At 33.8% G+C, this 14,444-nt stretch overlaps 1 protein-coding gene across 2 annotated transcripts in view; it reads left to right on the forward strand.

Annotated features, from left to right (window-relative positions):
• TMEM38B (transmembrane protein 38B) overlaps nucleotides 1-14,444 on the forward strand; it is a 47,941-nt gene that overhangs the window by 20,193 nt on the left and 13,304 nt on the right. For both annotated transcript variants that reach the window (XM_039870632.1, XM_039870633.1), the window contains 3 exons: nucleotides 6,818-7,002; nucleotides 7,824-7,911; nucleotides 12,021-12,138. In XM_039870632.1, the coding sequence (XP_039726566.1) occupies nucleotides 6,818-7,002; nucleotides 7,824-7,911; nucleotides 12,021-12,138 (391 nt within the window). The remainder of the gene's footprint in view (nucleotides 1-6,817; nucleotides 7,003-7,823; nucleotides 7,912-12,020; nucleotides 12,139-14,444) is intronic.

Below are 14,444 nucleotides of genomic sequence, written 5' to 3' on the forward strand. Positions count from 1 at the left end.
GAGCCTTGTCGTCCATTCTGGAAGTCCCTTCTATATGTCCCATTTCAATCCTAACCTCCTTTCCACCTTAAATAACCATTACAATAACGTACCATTATTCTGACTTCTATCATAATCATTTCCTTGCCTTAAAAAATTTGATGTCTTAAGTCTCTTTTATTGTATAGGTTCCCCCTCCATTCCATTTTTTTTTCCTATATAATTTCTCTCTTAAAGAGCTAGAGCCATTTGACATGTAGTGTTTTCCATAGTTTGGAGTTTGCTTATTGTACACTCATGGTGCAGATCATTATATTCCTCTATTTTCTGTGTTTCTTGAAAATTGGCAGATTGATCCAGAATCCAATTCAGATTCGGGTTAGATCCCTTTAGCAAGACGATAATAGGCCCAAAATGTTTGATTATTTTTTTTTTGTTGACATTAGTACCATTTCACACTTAATGACTGTACCTATTAATTAATGAGGAATTGCAAAAATTGTAGTAGTCTAATTTTGTCTTAGTTGGAATAATATTATAAATGGATAATTCCCACTAATCTATTATTTAATTCCCATTAAACATCTATTACCCAGTTGTATAGTTCATATAGGAAAAGTGGGATAAATACTTGATTTATTTCCCTTTATTTACCAGTTTTTAGGATAATAGGTTTGTCCTCTGCCATTATCCAAAGGTGACTGGTTTTCTTTTAATAATTATGAACTCATGGATTTAAGCATATTTCATAGGTTTTAATAAATTGCAATTACTATCAGTAGTGAAGTTCACATTGTTCCATTTTTGGCTGGTAGGGACTTTTTCAGATTGGCTCCTGAGACTTTGATTAGCTTCCTTGTTAACTTAATATAGGATTCATCTCAAACTTTTCTTATGGAATGCACTCATTTCTCTAAAAAGCTCTGTGTTTTTTTGTTTTTTTTGTTTTTTTTTTTTAGTGAGAAATGACATATTTGAAGACCACAGTTGAAGCACTAGAGATGTTTATTATTACTAAATTGATTATTGTTTCTAGGCCTTTTCAGTGGACAGAGCTAGGAAACAATAAGGATAAAATAACTTATGAGTTCGCATTGATATTTCTATTCAAATTCAAGAACATAGAGCTTTTTTGTTATATATGTATCTATCTCCTTTCTTCCACACTAAGAATTTTGGTTCTTAAGGGCACAAGACATGATAGAATTAGAATTTTCCAACATTACTCACTTTTTTATTCTGTATTATGTGCACAATTCACAATAGTTTTGGAGTAATGGTACTAATACTACCACTGATATGATTACTGAAAACTTTTTTTCACGTATATACTTCTCATTCTCTTTCCGTTTTTAAAATAGATGTACTATTCAACACTGTCATAGTTATAGCTATTACATAATAGTTATAGCTATTACATACTATGTATTCTTCTTAATCCTCATTCAGTCTTAGTTTTATAGCTACCTATGTATTTAATGCTTATCACCAATCCTTGTGTCTTGGTCTCTAGTAATTTTGGTTGTCTGAAGCTTATTTTCTAGTAGATTCTTCAGGAACAGTAGTCTGTGAATTCTCACATGTTGATAAGTGTGTCATTTGTACTTAAAAGTGAGTTTTACTGAATATAAAATCATTGGATCACCTTTTATCTTTAAATATTTTAAATATGTTACTCTGTTTTCTTGTGTCATAAAGCATTCCTGTGAAAAGTCTGATGATCATTTAATTTTATTTTCCTTGTAAGTCACATATTTTTTTTTTCTAGATGCCCAAGGGATTTTTTTTCCCATTAAAGCGTAATAATTTAAATAAACTACGTCTTGGTCTTATTCATTCTGGATCAGTATTCTTAGGTATGTGGTATGTTCTTTTTAGTAGCTACACATTTATTTTTAATTGAGAAGGTTATTTTAGTATTTGTGCTCTTCCCATTCTTCAGGAACTCCTATTGTTGGTATATTTTCTCTTTGCCTTCCATCAGTGAACCTTTTTATCTGTTTTTAAAATTTAAAGTGTTTTCTATTTTCACATTTTATTTTTTGAAGGCACTGCTATATTTATTTCTCTTTGTTTTCCTCCTAGTTTGGTCTTATTAGTGAAATTATTTTTTTCCCTTTTTTTCTTATTTTTTTTCCTGAGTAGTTTGTCTCTAGTTCTGTTTTTCTAATTCTAATGTATGTTGTTCTTTTATGTATCATTATCGCTTTCTTAATGCCTTTAGCTTGTTTGAAATATTAGGTTGCAGTTTTTTTTTTTATCTGTTTTATGGATATACTTTTCTGAGTGCTTTTATTGTCTGTGGGGATTCTGCTTTTCTTTTTCTAATAATTTGTATAGATTTGACTCGATATTTTAATGTTGGTCATTTTTATGTGGAATCAGGTTTCTTTAATCTTTAGCATAAGATAGAATTCAGGAAAGATTTTTTGAGATTTACTAGATCTTTTCCCCCTTCCCAGTTTGGTCTGGATCTTCTCTTTCTTCTGTTGTTCTTCCCTACTCAGTTTTGGTTCTATACCAGCAGTGTCTTCTCATTGTGGGGCTTGTTCTAGAAGACAGGCCTGGTGGATCTGTTTTGAAAGTTCGTGGGGCCTACATTGATCTAGCCTCTTCAGACCCATCTTCTCGTGGAGATTTTGTCTTACCCAGATGCCAGAATCTCTCCCAGTTTCAGCTATTGTTGTTTTCAACAATAGCTATTGGTCTGCTGTGGTTTCAGGTGAACACCCATTAGCTATTTTGGAGTTGTTCTGTTCTTAGGTACATTCGTTGGCCTCTTGTTGCTTTGCTTTCTTTTTCCTGCCAAGCAGTGTAGGTCTTGTGGGTGTCGGTGAATTGTCTGTGCCCACTTGTGTTGTGGAATTGAAGGGATACCTTGTCACATGGTTTTGTTGGTAAGTTTTGTGGATGGGATTTTGGTTTTGCTATCCAGACGCCTTGTCTGCTTTTATGTGGGGATTTGAAGAGTCAAAATCTGTGCAGCTGCTGCTGCTACCATCTTCCCAGAACCCTCACCATTAGTTTTGATGTCTCCTGTAAGTATAAGTCCACACGACGAAATCGCCTAATGACACATTTCTTAGAACATATTCCTATCATTAAGTGACACGTGACTGTACATATTTCTCTGGGACTTATTTTTTTCCACTCAACAGTATGTTACTAAGATTCATCTGTAGTATATTCCCTCTCACTACTATATAATTCATTAGATTAATATCTGTATTTCGTTTTTCTGCTGATGAGCATTTTTGCTGGTCATTATAAAACAACAATAGTAACCACTGATGTTGAATTTACTATGTTCCAGACACTTTTCTAAGTGCTTTACACAAAAACTCTGTAAAGTACATACTATTTTATTCTCATTTAACATATGATGTAACTGATGTCAGAAGAGTTAAATAACTTCCCCAGGATATCACAGATATCTAGCAGCTGCAGCCAGAATTCATACCTAGGGAATCTAGCCCTGTTAGCCTGTGCTTATGTGGTAGATTGTTTTGGACTCTGGAAATGAAAATATTGTCTTTGCCCTCACAGACCCTTAAATACAAAATGATATTTGCTTAAAAGACACAGTGTATTTTACTGTTTTCTTTTTTGAGGTTTTAATGTTGAGAACATATTTGTAATATTCATTTGATTTTAATTTGAGAGATAAAATGGTGTTTGGAATGTACTTTAAAGTCTGTAGCAAGCTAAACTAAGGGATTCTGTGAATGTACTTCTTGGAAAGGGTGCCGCTCAGTGCTCACATCTGGAGATGAGCACCATCTACTGGCTAAGGGGAACAACTGGAAGACTATACTTTCAAAGGATTTTTCTTTTTGAAAATCAAAAATATTTTGATTTTTCTTGTATTGATTTTTGTATCCCAGTTTTTTTTCTTAAACTTCCAAGTATCTATTATATAGTGCATATTTGCATAACCGAGACTGCATTTTTCTGAGGAAGAATACAATAAAAGATAGTTTTACAGGTCTGTCATCCTGCAATGGTCTTTTTCAAAGCATATGAAGTTATTTAATAAAAAGAAGAGCAAAGCCGTCATATTAGACTAATGTGAACTGTATTTATTTCTGTTTGGCTTGCTTAAGTAAACTGTCTTTAATAGTCAGAGGAGTGGAATTAATAGTAGAATGACAATAAGAGTTCTCAGTGCCTAACCATGGGAAACTTCTTTCTGCTCAACTCTTAGTATTAACCTAACTTCTACTTTCATCTTTCCTACTTAAACTCATTTAGATGTCATTTGTCCATGGCTTAGTATCCTGTTTGTAACCTGTTTTAGACTAACTTCTGTTACTTAGCACAATTCTTGTTATTTTTTTCCTCTTCATTAACCAAAGCGACTTAAGATGTATGAGAAACTAGTTGCTTTCTCATTCCATTTCTTGTCGAATATGTTCCTTTTGTTCTTTTCTGATATATTTTCTTTAGTTACTTTATAAGTTAAAATTCGTTACATGTGACGAATTTTAGTTAGAGGTGAAATAATAATTTTTGCAGGAAGGACATGATGACTGCTTAATGAGTGTTCGCTGAGTGATTCATTAAAGGAATTTTAGAAAGCTCACTTGTATTATATAGCAGAAATGGTTGGCTAAGGAGCATTGGTCTGATGTGTTTACTTATAAGTCTACTTAGCACCATGAACAATTGTCCTTTTGCTTTGTGACTAACACTTGAAACAAAAACTTTTCTGTTTAAAATGTTAGCTTATTATAGGTATATTTTAGAAATATCTGATTAAATAGAATAAAGATTTATTTATTAAAAAATAGGAATAATTACAAATTTTAGATGGTATGCCATAATGTTACATAATTTAACATAAAAAGTCCAAGACTGCTTATATAATAGTATAAGTTTTTAACTAATGTAGAAGATAGTTTCACTGAAAGAATGAAATTGGGGTCATTTGTGTTCTTTTGTTTTTGTTTGTTTTATTTTTGAAACCAAATCTCCCTTTCTTAATCTACAGTGGATACCAGAATATTTTTATTTATTTAAAAATACATTCAAAAAATTGCTTATTTAAGTATAACTAATTTTTCCCAGTACCTAACTAACTTTTTGAAAGTTTGTTCTATATTTAAAGAGAAAAGTATATAGAGACTTGGAAAATATATGAACATGTAAAATTTTAAAATCATACCAGTCATTTTCCAAAAGCTGTTTACTGTGGTCAGATAATTTCTTTCTTTCTATCAAACTTTTTAATTATTACCTGATTCTTTGATATATTTTGTATTTTACCTCAAGATTAACTGTTAATAAGTGATGTAATTCAGGACTACTTTTCTTCATGCTGAGAGGATAACAAGATGAATGATTCCTGCTATCTAAGGACTATTATACATAATTTATTATGAACATTGCAGCCTTTGTATTTTTAAAGAAAAATGTGTAATAAAGAACTATAATGAGGCATAGGAACCAATTGTTTTAGTTACACAGAGCCATTAGAATTTAGTCTGAACTGAGAATATTAAATAAAACAAAATTCCCAGAGTCAGTGCATATGGTAGTATTTGAGTGAGACCTTGAAGAATAGGAAGGAATTGGTAAGTGGAGATAAAGAAGAAAGAGTACCTCAGGCCAAACAAATCATTATATCTTGTGTTGGGTCTCTGAAGCAGTATTTTGGCAAATAGATTTCATATTCCATGAATAATTTTGGGAATTCTTACTATATGAATTATGAATTGCAATAAGATTAATAACTTCTTTTAGAAGAAATAAAATACTTCTTTCTGCAGTGTATTCCATATAACTGCATTAGAAAGAAGATATGTTCTGCTTTAAGCACAGAATTGTCTGCCAGAGAGTATTTTAGGAATGGGGGGGGGAAAGTAGTGTGTTCTCCACTTTAACACTACTGCTAAACTGTTGGAACAGATGCTTATAACAAATGAAGCTTCGAAAAATAATTTATCTGAGGAGGAGTGAATTCTTAAACTAATATAACAATTTAATTGGTTAAAACTTAAGCTAACTCAACTAAATTGAAGAACAAGCTTCATATTCTTTCAGCTGTATGAAAGTATGTTTTTCCTCAATACAAATCTGTTTCCCTGAAAGCTATGACCTTTCTTTGTATAGGTTGCAGTTTATGTACAGCACAAAGGGGCACAGGTGAAGATGTCAGTGGGGTTGAAATGCAGCACTTGCTCAGCTACCAAGGGCCTTTTCTAATTCCTTTTCCCAGAGGAAAAAAGACACTCACTAGAGAAGTCCCTTCCCTAGAAGTGATAATGAATTTGCTTTATTTTGTTCGTGCAGGGGTCCCCAACCCCTGGGCCATGGACAGATACCTGTCCATGGCCTGTTAGAATCTGGGCCGCACAGCAGGAGGTGAGTGGCGGGTGAGCCAGTGAAGCTTCATCTGTATTTGCAGCTGCTCCCCAGCACCAGCATCACCATCTCAGCTCCACCTCACATCATGAGGCACTAGATTCTCATGGGAGCATGGATCCCTGGTGCCAAAAAAGTTGGGGACCGCTGTCCAAGTGGATTTAGCACTTAGCTTCTAGAAGAGGAGCGGCACAAATTAGAAACTTACAAATACTTTAGCATACATAAGTATTCAGAAGTCCAAACAAGATGAAATTCCCCTTGGATTATGACTTTTTTGCTTCATGCAATTAAAAAAAAAATCGACTCTACCCAATCTGTGATCTTGTATTCAAATTCTACGTTTTTATGGATTTTAAGTTTACGTTTATATGTTTGTTATGTTTTGCCAAATTGTTATTGCTGACATGCTGGATTTTTATTTCTATTCTTCTGATTCCACTTATATATTAAAATATTTAAATTTTAATTTCAGGTATATTATTTTTTTTTGCCCATGTGACCTAGTTTCCCGGGGCTATTCTTTCCTACCTGTTCAACTCTTGGCTGCGGGAATGAAGGAAGTGACCAGAACTTGGAAAATAGTAGGTGGAGTCACACATGCTAATAGCTATTACAAAAATGGCTGGATAGTCATGATAGCTATTGGATGGGCCCGAGGTAATATTAACAGTATGTGTTCATAAATATTCTGTTATTGGTATACTACAACTATTGAACAGTTTTCTTGTTACTTTATGGGGATAACTTTAATAACAAAATCTTTTTGGAGGATAGAAGCCTTGTTTTTGTTGGCTAGTAAAGTTAATTCAAAACTAGCACTTTTCAATAGTACTAGCCATCAGCCATTATTTTGAGCCTGATTATCTTGCAATGTAAAATTCTTATGATTGGTTTGATTAGTAGTCCCAGAACCAGAGGGCTTCATAATTAAGTTGTTGTGCCACCATAAATAAAACAAGTTTGCATGATAAAATATGTGGTGTATATAAAAAAAAAACCTGTTTTTTTTTCCATCCTGAATAATCAGAAATAATAAATATGATCGATTATGGGTTCATATTTACCTTGCATCACTCACTTTTATAGTTGGGTGTGTTTGTATGTAGGAATTGAACAAATTTCTCCAATCCCTTGTTATAGTGTATTGCCTCTAAAACTAATACGAAAGATGGAAATGATAAAGCATAGGATTTAATTTTCAGGTTTGAAACAGACCTCTAGGCACATCTCTGTGTCTGAGGCCCCAATTTTAATCTAAATTACGGTACCATGGGCAGTTGCCATGCTGGTGAAAGGGAAGCATTGCAGTAGTGTCTGTGCCATAAACGTGCAAGACAACTTTTTTTTCTTCCTCTCCAAAGTTATATTTTGGGGATCCTCCTGGAATTTTAAGTCAGGAGATAAAATTCTGGCTTTGTTTCAGATATTTTATCTAGAAAATATGGCTAAAGATTCTTGTTTTATTTTCTTATTTTTAGGTGCAGGTGGTAGCATTATCACGAATTTTGAGCAGTTAGTAAAAGGAGGTTGGAAACCACAAGATGATGAATGGCTGAAGATGTCCTAGTGAGTTGGTATAAACTATACTGAGACCCTTCTTTTTATCCTTAAATTTTTTACCAAATTTCTCTTTAAAAACATTGTGGGGACTCTAACTGTGGATGAAATATAGGTGAAAAATAAAATAGTAATGATGATGAGAAGAAAACCAGGAAACTTTTTCTTTCACAAATCTGCTCTCTCAAATGTAATTTTTAAAATAAATATTGATACTTTTCTCTGTGGGTTCCTCTCCTTAGAAAATAAAACAAAACAAAAATTCTCGTATTGTTGTAGACTTATGGGAAGAGTGTGTATTTATGGAGAGAGACTTACGTAGGAATAAACTTCTCTAGATGGAAATGAATCAGTTGCAGGCTCTTGGCATTTTTATTAATAACATCACCCAGATTTCAAATCATACATAGTTCTGTTGCTAAAATTTCAAGCTTCGGGGAACGAATCAATACGTTGTCATAAAGCCCTGTTGCTTTAAAAGTGAAAGTTGAGCTTAATTGCATATAAAAGTAAGAAAAAGATTAGAGGAAATAACCCATTCTCTCCTTGTACGTTGCAAGCTACCTTTTCTGTCTATTTAAGAGAATCTAATTGTTAGATGTTTTCTAAAGACACTGACTCAGTCTTAAATAAGTCTCAGATGTATCCCAATGCACCTGAAAATGAAATAGAGAAATATGGTTACTGTTGCCACAATTCAAGAAGAAAGACTTAGGGAATAGTGTCCATAATAAGCAAGGTGAAGAAAGGCTTTATGTAAAAATAAGCTCATTAGAATATCTGGATTAAAAATGAAGGTTGAAAAGCAATATGGATGATGATGTGTATATTTGAGTGAATCAACAAATACCAGGCTATTTAACTTAGAAAGCACTTCTTAAAGCTTGGATAAGGTGATTTAGAAATAGAACAAAGGAGCGTTGGTTGATAATAAGTTATAAATAAGGTGTTAGTGTAATTAAGGGGAAGTTTTTCTCATTTTGAGTTTATACCTTGAAATGTCTTTTTAAACCATTTTGGGGCTTTAAGACTGAAATCAAATTGTGTTTCTCCTTTGTTCAGTGACTCCCCCAAATGGACTACAAGACCCTCCAAGTTTTGCCTCTCCCCCCACACCCAGTTTGCTTTGACTTCATCTCTTACTATTCTCTCCCTTGTTTACTGCATTCTTTTCTTGAAAAAGCTAAGTGTGGCCTGGTTTAACACTATCTTTTCTCTTTGCCTAGAACCTTTATCCTCAGTGGCTAACTCCCTTATCTGCTTTGCTCAAAGTATTTTCTTAGAGCTCACCTTACTGCGGACTACCCTGCTTTAAAAATTGGAATATTTCCCTCTATTTTTCTTTTAATTCCCCACAGCATTTATCATATTCTATAACTTACTTATCCTCCTCTTCTCCTTGGCTTTCCCCCCATGCTTCAAAAAATATAAGATGCCAAGGACAGGGATTTTTGTCCTTTTTGATTGCTTTTGTATCCCAAGTACAAACCACATAGTAGATACTCAATAAATATGAATGAGTGAATGAATGAATGAATGAGTTATAATTTGTCAGGCAAGGTAGAGCATTAGTTCATTACAGTATTTTGTGTATGTGTGTATATATATTTAAGTTCTCATATACCTATTAGCAAATACTTTTGCTTAATGGAAAAAGCCTATTTGGTCTTAGAATACATATATTGTCATAAACAGAATGTTGGTAGAAATATGAATGTCAGAGGTGCTGGTGAGGGCTTAGAAGGAAATGAGGACCATGATATTAGAAACTGGAGGAGAGATGATATGTTACTCTGATATGGTTAATAGTGGCAGAAAACTTAGCTGAATTGTGGAAAACATAACTTGTAAGCAATGAACTTAGATATTTAGCTGAGGAGATGTTGAAGTAAAGTGTTGAAGTTTGGACTGGTTTCTTTTTGCTGCTTATAATACAGTCTGAGAGGGAAGAGTTGAATTCAGGGAATAACTGCTAAACGAAGAAACCAATACTTGATGATTTGGGAAATTCTCAGCCTATCCAGATTGCAAAAGATGACAAAATTAGGAGATTTGTTTCTAGGAAAACCAGCTGTAGAGAGAAAGTCAGGGTGTGGCTGGACAATTTTACTAATGTTAAGAGATTAGGCAGGTGACTCATGGACTCAATTCAGCTATCACAGCAGAAACCAGGAATAGAAATTAGATTATATGGGAAAGATCTGTGGAGGACCATCTGACTAATGGCATGGATCCCTGTGTCATATACAGGAGACCCGCAAGGTCTTTGAAAATGTTATATCAGCAGGAACACTGCCAGCTTGGACTGAAAAGGACAGAGACAAGATGAAATAAAAGAAGGCTGTCAGACTCTCAAAATTCTGCAGGCAGGAAACTAGCTGATAAAAGTGCTTAGCTGCAAACGTATGCTACCCGACAAGGAAAAGGAAGGATGGCTTCAAGGTGGGAGCTGTGAGCCTAGAGACCTGAGGCCAGGCACACAGGTTGGAGTCACAGGTGCAAAGTCCAGAGTCATGAGTGCAGAGGTCCAGAACTGCATAATCAGAGGATAGAGCCTCAAGCCACAGAGGATTATTCCCAGACCTTAAAATCTAATGGAATTGCCCTGCTGGATTTTGAATTTGCATAGGAACAGTGACTACTTTCTTCCATTCTCTCCCTTTTGGAGTGGGAATGCCTACAACTGTTATCCTATGCCCATTTCACCACTGTATTTTGGAAGCAATTAGCTTGTTTACTAGTTTCATAGGAAACATTTAATAAGTTTCTAAGTGCTTCCTGATCTTCCCAATCAATCCCACTGACTTTTCCCTAAATCCCAGCTGTTCTCCAATACCCTGCACCAATTTATTGTCTGTAATCCTTGTTATTCAGATTCAGTGCTTCTGAATTTGTGCTCTCAGAGAACACATACCCGAAATGGAATGTGGGTATGCTAAGAGGATGCCCATGATGAGGCATGATGGCGCAGAAACCAAACTGTTAGAAACAGAGTAACAAATGGCATTTAGACAAATCTAATTTCTTTTGTTTTATCTCATCATATTAAAATGTCAATTTGGTATACATTTTATAATACAGTTGTACATGTATGTAATTTATAAATTAATGGATAAACTTATATTAGGGAGTGTCTTACAACACTTTTTTTTTTTTTTTTTATCAATAGGGATGTATAGTCAAGAAGTTTAGAGACCACTTTTCCAAAACAGGAATGCTGTCCAGTCATTGTTAAGTGAGGTCCAGACTCCCGTTGCCCAAACCTAACCCTGTTTTGAACTCAGTCCTTAGATTGTGATAATTAAATAAATAACTTTTTTTTTTTTATAAAATGGCTTATAGCAACTTTTAGATGTCATATTTTGCACTGTGGCATTCTAAGAGTTTATTAATTTATCTTTTTCTAGTTGTAATCATAAAGAGCTAGATAATGATCTGTTTATTGATATACTTTAAATGTGGCAAATATATGACATGAAAGTATTGCTTCTTATTTGTGGATTAACATTGTATTATAGACTTTAAACATTCAGCATTAATTTATTAAGATACTGGCTAATGCTAATATTCTCTGCTGGAGTTATCCAGGCAATGTGCTGGAGTTGGCCCTCACCGTTGTATGAGAGCCAGCTGTGTGTCCCTTCCACATGGCAGCCTGAAGTTGGTGGTGATGGGAGTGTTTACACAATGCAAAAGAGAAAATGCTACAGATCAGGGCTTGCTTTTCCTTCCCCCATCCTACCCAAGGAGCCTGTTTTGTACTGTAAGGTTTTTCAGGACTAATCTCCTTTTCCCAAATCGTTCTGTTGAACATGGGACTTTAGATTCCTTATGAAAAAGTGTTATATGGTCAAATTTGTTTCAGAAATATTGCATATAGAAGTGTACATAATATTTATGAACATTCTAAAATCTCTGATACTTTGTACTGTGAAGAAAGGTTTTTAATTTTACACAACTTAGCATTTTCAAAACTTTATACGTATATTCACAGAACTTGTTTTTGTGTTACATGTATTATTAACTCATTAAATTAATATTTTGCAGAGTACTCTTTGAGAAATATAGATATGGATCATGTTTATTACTTACTGACTCAAAGTGTGTTTTATTTTCAGCCCTGCCAAGGTAACCCTGCTGGGGTCGGTTATCTTCACATTCCAGCACACCAAGCATCTGGCAATATCAAAGCATAATCTTATGTTCTGCTATACCATATTTCTCGTGACCACAAAGGTAAGAGTTCAGAGTAGCAGGGAATCAAGATTACAAATTCTGTGTAACCAGAATTCTGCGTACAAGGCAAGTAACAGGAACATTTATTTTTTATTGTTATTACAGTCTAAAAAGGTGAACTTTGGGGAATTTATTCAGCACATCCATGGCTTTCTGAAACATAGTTCTCCTATGATTCCTCATTTGATTTATGCTGAGGCTATAAGAAAAGACTTGCAGATGGCCTGATAGTGTTGTCTCATTTGTAAAATGAGGTACTTGGATAGATGTTTTCTGAGGTTCCTTTGAGCTTTAAAATTTTGAACTTTATAATTTGGACATATTTGTGGTCAGCCTTTCTGTTACTATTGTCTGGTTGGAAACTTTATTCCTTCTGGAGGATAGAAGATAGTATGATGTAAGATCACAGTTTTTAGAGACAAGTAGTCTTAAGTTCAAACGTAGCTTTGTTCTCTAATCCCTGAATGGGCAAGTCACTCAGTGTCTCTGAATCCCGATTTCCACATCGTCATTGTACGATCATTGAAAGGATGGGAGATGATGTATGTCATTCTATCACTGTGTCTGACACATCTTATGAATTATATTTGCGGCTTTATCATGAAGCTAATTCTGATAATTGTTATTCTTACCATTATTAGATATTGTTCCTTATTCACAGCTAGACAGTTGATTTTAAAATAAGATGATCATTGAATCCTAGAGAAATTTTATAGCTAATTAACTCTATCACAGCCTAGATGTTTTTGGCTAAAAACTTATCTATAGGATTCTTAAAGGAAGCGGTTTATATTTTACATAAATTTATATCTTAGAGAGAACCAAGTCACTATAGAGATCATTTATTTCTGTTTCAGTAATCTCTGCAATGGAGGTGTTCTGTGGCAATAATTCAAGTAATGCAAATATCTGAGGCAAAAATCTCTTCACATGTGCCCTCCTCTTCCAGTCCTCAAATTTTGAGCTGTATGTATTTCTTTGTACCAGCCTTACTGAGATATATGTATACATGCCATACAATTCATCCATTTAAAGTGTACGATTCAGTGGTTTTCAGTCTTGTCACAGAATCGTATAGCCATTACCACAATCAATATTAGAATCTTTTCATCTCCCCAAAAATAAACCTCATACCCATTATCAGTCGCTTCACATTTTCCCTCAATCCCTCCAACTGTAAGCAACCACTAATCTACCTTCTGTTTATAAATTTGCCTATTATGACATTTCATGTAAATGGAATCATACAGTATGTGGTCTTGTGACTGGTTTCTTTCACTTAGCATAATGTTTTTGAGGTTCATTCATGTTGCAATGTGTATCTTTATGTTATTCTTTTTTATTGCCAAATAATATTTCATTGTGTGGATAGACAACATTTTATCCATCAGTTGATGGATATTTGGGTTGTTTTACTTTTTGGCTAATTTGAGTAATGAGCTATGAACATTCATGTACAAGTTCTTGTGTGGAGTGTTACATTTCTCTTGGGTATATCATATAGGAATGGAATTACTAGATCATATCGTATTCTATGTTTAACCTTTTGAGGAATTAACTAAAGTGGCTTCATCATTTTGCATTTCCTCCAGGAATATATGCGAGTTCTAATTTCATTATGTCTTTACCAATGCTTATCTTTTTTTATTAGAGCTATCTTATGTGACATCTCATTGTTATTTTGATTTAGATTTTCCTGATGACTAATGATGTTGAGTTCTTTTCATGTGCTTATTGGTCATTTGTATATCTTCTTTGGATAAATGTCTATTCAGATCATTTGCCCATTTTTTATTTCGTTATTTGTCTTTTTAATGATAACTGCAAGATTTTTTAAAATATATATTCTGAGTATTAGACACTATTACATTTCTGGTTCTCAGATGTTTTCTCCCATTCTGTGGGTTGGCTTTTCACTTTCTTGACAGTGTCCTTGGAAGCCCAAAATTTTAAAATTTTGATCAAGTCCTAATTTACCTTTTTTTTTTTGTCATGTATGCTTTTGGTGTATCTAAGAAACCATTGTCAAATCTAAGGTCAAAAAGTTAGCTCTATGATCTATTTTGAGTTAATTTTTGTGTATGGTATGAAAAAAAGTATCTAACCTCATTCTTTTACATGTGGATATCTAGTTATCCCAGTACTTTTTATTGGAAAAGACTGTTCTTTGCCTCGTTGAATTGTCTCGGCACCCTTGTTGAAAATCAATTAACTATAAATGTAAAGTTTTATCCCATTCATCTATATGCCTATCCTTGTGTTAGTACCACACCGTCTTAATTATTTTGGCTTTGTAGTTAGTTTTG

This window comes from Pteropus medius, unplaced genomic scaffold, assembly GCF_902729225.1.
Source record: "Pteropus medius unplaced genomic scaffold, Ma_sr-lr_union100, whole genome shotgun sequence".
In the NCBI taxonomy this organism is placed as follows: Eukaryota; Metazoa; Chordata; class Mammalia; order Chiroptera; family Pteropodidae; genus Pteropus; species Pteropus medius.